The 5,703-nt window shown below is 39.9% G+C and overlaps 1 protein-coding gene across 1 annotated transcript; it reads left to right on the top strand.

Annotated features, from left to right (window-relative positions):
- The first annotated feature begins 803 nt into the window (after positions 1-803).
- Positions 804-3,761, top strand: LOC149180443 (L-gulonolactone oxidase 5-like). Its single transcript, XM_089416125.1, has 2 exons — positions 804-1,862; positions 1,963-3,761. Exons 1-2 carry the CDS (start codon positions 911-913, stop codon positions 2,820-2,822), a joined length of 1,812 nt encoding a protein of 603 aa, XP_089272251.1. The 5' UTR covers positions 804-910; the 3' UTR covers positions 2,823-3,761.
- The last annotated feature ends 1,942 nt before the right edge of the window (positions 3,762-5,703 follow it).

Genomic DNA, 5,703 nt, shown 5'->3' with positions numbered 1-5,703 from the left:
AATTAATAAACATTTATTTTCTTAATATATCTTAAATAATTCCTATAATAATACAAATCTTTATATAGTTTATATATTTTTAAAAGAATAAAGAGTATATTAATTTATTAGGTTTGAGTCTTAGTTTAAGTTTATGGAAATAAATAGATTTAACAAACTAAATAACTAATTAATTAATTTATTAAATTTTCTTTTCTTATTTCTTGGTCAAGTCATGTATAAGTGTTGCCTAGTCTATTGTAGTTGTTTTCTTGGTCAAAAGTAGTTTTTCCTTTTTAGTCGTTGAATGATCCGCTCTGTCTATTTAACTAGTAGCCATGATCTGGTTCTTCATCCGGTCCTGACAATGAACTCGTAGACAAATAAATTTTGACGTGATTTTGGCAAAAACACTTTTCAATAAAAATAAAAATAATAATTAATTAAATAAAGAAATCAATAATAAATAGTCTCTTTTCAATCTCTATAGTATAATAATTAATTATTGTAACATTCTCACACCACACCCCTTAAAAATTACATTTTCTCTTTTCAATCTCTATAACTTCCTTAGACCTATAGTGATGAAAATGATCAAAGTAATGAAAATAATCTATCTCAACAATGACTTATAAGTTCTTTTATTTACCCTCACTCCATTAAAAGTCAAAACGAATTGACTAGATAGTAACGCAGGTATAATAATTTATTATTGTAACATTCTCACACGGCCATTCATGCGAAATGAACTTCCACCAGCGTACAGTCAAATCTTATATTGCCTTTCTTGGAAACCTGAAAAAATCATGTTTAAATTTCCAATGAGCAGATGGACCATGTCAGCCAACCACTCTGTTCCATCGAAAACTATGGGCGTTTTATTATATATATATGCATACTCTGATCATCTGCAAAGCAATCAAACACAGTAATGGCGTATGCTCTTGAAAGTCCAGTCACTCATATTGCCTTGTTGGTTTCCATTATAGCTGTCGTTTATTTGAGGAGAGTGGGCGTGGAGTGTTGCAGCGTTTCTCCTCCAACTGTAGTATGCTCAGGAGGAGGAGGACGGGGATGCGACATCTTCAACAACCAAGGCCTATGGGAAGACCGGGGTCCTTGCAGGGCCGCCGCTTCTGTATTTCCCACCACCGAGGCAGAGCTCGTGGCCGCCATCGCACAGGCCGTAAAGGGAAAGCAGAAGATTAAAGTGGTCAGCGGCCTCGCTCACAGCCACACCAGGCTCGTCTGCGTCGGGGAGGGAGGGTTCATCATCAGCACCAGAGACTACGCTTCGACTCCACTCGTTAACAGAACAGCGCAAACCATCACGGTGGAGGCGGGCGTCGTTATGCGAGATCTGCTGGACGAGGCCGCTAAGGCGGGCTTGACATTCGCCACCTCTACCTCGTGGGAGGGAGTGTCGGCAGCCGGATCTGTGAGCACCGGTGCCCATGGCAGCGGCCTTGTAGGCAAGGGTTCCGCCATCAATGAATACGTGGTGGCCATGCGCTTGGTCGTCCCTGCTCCTGCGTCTGAGGGTTACGCTAAGGTCATCGAATTGACGGAGAAGGATGAAGATCTCAAGGCTGCCAGATTCGCCCTTGGAACTGTGGGGGCCATCTCCAAGATTACCTTCGCCGTGCAGCCCATGTTCAAGCGTTCTGTTTCCCTAAGCTTGGAGGATGACGCTGGATTAGAGGATCGTGTCGAGAGCTTCCTCAGGGGACATGAGTTTGCAGATGTTTACTGGTATGTTGCCCAAGGAAAGGCCATCATGGGAAAAATTGATAGAGCTCCAGTAGATATGCCTGGCGACGGGCTCAACCGGGCCTCCTACCAGCCCACCCCAATGTCCAAGGTCGAGAAAAGCGCTGCGAACTGTGAGTACCCTGTGTATATGTATAGATCTGGAGAGTTGTTAGATTATGGATTAAATATTGTAAATCTTCATATTCTTATATTGATTGTTTGAGAGTGCAGACGAGAAGATCGAAGCGACCGAGAATGCAGACAAGTTGTGTAACATGACGGGGACATCGATGTACAACCGAGTCAGCAGTGGTGGTGGGTTTCTGAACGACGGGATTCGTTTCACAGGTTATCCCGTGCTCGGATTCAACCATTTAATGGTCGCCTCGGGCGGATGCGAAGACTACCATCAGAAGCACGAGACGCAGTCAAGCTGCACGCCCACTGTGATCCTAGATAAAAACCAGTCCATCTGCTTTTGGGATAGGCGTGCGCTTGGAAGATTGACGTTCGATCTGGAAATCAGAGTCCCCCTTTCACGAGTTCGAGAGGCCATCCTGGACCTGAAGAAGATCAGAGCATCGAATCTCAAGGCTGTGTGTGGGCTCGAAGGGTCGGGAATCATTATGCGAACGATTAAGAAATCGGAGGCGGCCTATTTGGGCCCTGCGGAAGACGTTGTGACATTTGAGATAATTTACTCTCGGTCTCGGCAGGCCTACCTTCCGACATGGGACATGGACGTCTATCAAGAGATAGAGCAGATGCTGATAGAAAATCATGGAGGGACTCTGCACTGGGGGAAGTCTGGGGGTCATTTGTTCCAAGGATTGGCTGAGAAAACCGTGAATTTGCAGCAGTTTTTGACGGTGAAAAAGAGGCTCGATCCCGATGGCCTCTTCTCTAACGAATGGACTGATGGCCTTCTCGGAATTGGGGGCCAAAAGGTTGAGGTCCTGAAAGATGGGTGTGCGATCGAGAAACTGTGCAAGTGTAGAGAGGATGTCCATTGCGCTCCACAGGTGGGTTACTTGTGCAGGCCAGGCAGAGTATGGAAGAACGCTCGTGTCTGCAGAAAAGGCAATTACTAAATTCATCACGCCGTGGCGACCGGCATCGTTTAGGTCGCTTTCAAAATGACAATAATGTTGTTGATGAGGTCGTTTGTCGTGTTGCGGAGGTATAGCAGTGTGCTAATAAGCTTTAGTGCAGTACCTACTCCTTAATTCTTTTCACTGGTAGAAGTAAATCTGACAAACGCCCCTTCAATTTTCTTCCCATTGCCTCCATCTTCCAAACCACTATTTAAATACATGATTGAATCTTTCCACTGGTTGGGATCTGTATTCACTAGAGTTTACAACAATTGATCCTATCAGAGGGCTCAACAGAGGCTAGAGTCATTTGTATCTCGCTGATCATCTCAACATTGCTCAGTGATATTTGTTCAATCTCTCAGGTTCCAACACAGGAGGTTCAACTTACGTTATTAGTGCCCCTAAAATATTGTATACCTGGCCGATTACTTGTATAGGGTTTCTCGACTGAGCCTTGTACAATTTCGTGCATACATTCAAATCTCTCAACCTTTTTGAAGTCCATCACCAACGCTCCGATTTAGTGGTATCCCACACCGTCTGCTTTTTGCTTCTTGCTTATAGCCTTTCTGGAATATGTATTGATTTTGTCAAATCAAACACACTGCGAGTCGAGTCCATTTTGTGAAAATGTGAACTTTGGCGTTTAGTCAAAAACTAAATGAACATGTTCACTGCTCTTGCTTTTTGTGACAGGACTATGTTTATCGTGAATAAGTGGGGGGCGGGGCCCTAACAAATTTCTTTGCAGAATAAATGACTCGTGGAAGGATGACGTTTCGCCTTCTTCGAAAGTTTGCATTATTGTTATGAAAGTGGAGATCTAGTAGGAATGACAACATTATATTATTGTTATTGTTATGAAAGTGGGATCCAAATAGGAAATATTCACTTAAAATGACAGTCTATGCCAAAAAAAACCATTCATTTAGAAAGAGGGCGAAGGGAAAAAATATTTTATCATCAAAAGATTTGTCTGATCAAATGAAAAGTTTTTTTAATAATTTAACGAAAAGAAATACTATGAAATGTTCAAAAATTGTTTTTTGAGAATATGGTAGATTTAGATTTTACGTTGGTCAAACCAGGAAATGATTTGATGGGTTCAAATTGAAAAAATATAAATGTCCCACACGAAAATTTATGCTTTTGAATGGATTTATGTATCTAAATCATTCATTGTATCGCAATTCACATGTATATGTTTTACTTTAAATTTTTATATTGTGTTGTAATTCATATATGTATATTTTAATTTGAAAATTATAGTATTTTAACATATTTTTGAGAAAGTTACAATTCATAGGTATCTAATTATTTAATTAGATATTTATCATTATTTATATTTGAGATATCGCAATTGGTGTAGTTATGAGTGGAGATTTATAATGGTTACTCTTTGTTTTTTTGGGACTATATTACTCTTTTTGTGGTCAAAGTTTTTTGACTTTATATTATGTTCAATATTTCTATTTCCTAATTTATGGGAATCTTATTTATAATTTTTCATTTACTGATTGAACTTTGGTGTGAAATAATTTCCTTATTAGAAGGAAATTTATTCTTGGTATTTGATAATGTTTGACAAATTATTTTAAAATAAAATAAAAGGTTAATTTTGTAAGTGGTTGTTTCGTCAATGAGTGCTCTCGCATGAATTGACATTGACACAATGTCTGAGGGGGTGAGGAGGGGTTGGAGGGTGGGGTGTTCCCTTGGTAAGTGTTTTGACATTAACACTAATATAGAGACTAGAGACCACTCTGACATTGACATTGACACATTTCTCTAAGGGGGACGGGCGGTTCCATTGGTGAGTGCTCTGACATAAACACTAATATAGAGATCGCTAGTGTGTTTACTCTTTATCTCATTTTAAACTTTTACAGATTCAATTGTGTTGGAGAACATGTGCATGGATTCGTGAACCTGTGCGGAATGAAAGATGTGCAGAAGATGGGGTATGTACGAGACAACAAGTGTAAGGCACCTAATTATTTATTTAGATATTTATCACCATTTATATTTGAGATATAACAATTGGTGTAGTTATGAGTGAAGATTTATAATTGTTACTCTCTGTTTTTTAGGGACTATATTACTCACCTCATGGTCAAAGTTTTTTGACTTTATATTATGTTGAATATATCTATTTTCTCGTAATTCAAAAATAAATTTCTAATTTATGGAAATCTTATTTATAATTTTCCACTGACTGATTGAACTTTGGTGTGACATAATTTCCCTTCTGGAAGGAAATTTATTTTTGGTATTTGACAATGCTTGACAAATCATTTTAAAATAAAATAAAAGGCTAATTTTGTAAGTGCTTGTTTCGTCAATGAGTGCTCTCGCATGCATTAACATTGACACAATGCTTTGAGGGGGTGAGGAGGTGTGGGAGGGTGGTGTGTTCCATTGGTAAGTTTTCTGACATTAACACTAATATAGAGACTAGAGACCACTCTGACATTGACATTGACACATTTCTCTAAGGGGGAGGGGGGGTTCCATTGGTGAGTTCTCTGACATTAACACTAATATAGAGATCGCTAGTGTGTTTACTTTTTATCTCATTTTAAACTTTACAGATTCAATTGTGTTGGAGAACATGTGCATGGATTCATGAATCTGTGCGGAATGAAAGATGTGTAGAAGATGGGGTATGTATGGGAGAACAAGTGTAAGGCCCCTTGGTCATCATCACACATTAGCGAGTCAAGCACGCCAGGCAGGTGTGTTTAACCAACGAGTTGGGCACTAATTGTCATGGATGCGCGGTGAGCGAGACGAGTCAGTCGCACAAAACCAACGAGTTGGAGGGCGCACCCGACCGATGAGTTGGGCCAACCGAGCAAGTCAAGGGTGCTCCTAT

The sequence above is a fragment of the Pinus tabuliformis genome, chromosome 3_2 (genome assembly GCF_031772625.1).
Source record: "Pinus tabuliformis cultivar Carrire ecotype Pingquan chromosome 3_2, CPIR1, whole genome shotgun sequence".
Classification (NCBI taxonomy): Eukaryota; Viridiplantae; Streptophyta; class Pinopsida; order Pinales; family Pinaceae; genus Pinus; species Pinus tabuliformis.
Note: the sequence above shows the minus strand (reverse complement) of the source record. Positions and strands in the feature narration are given on the sequence as shown.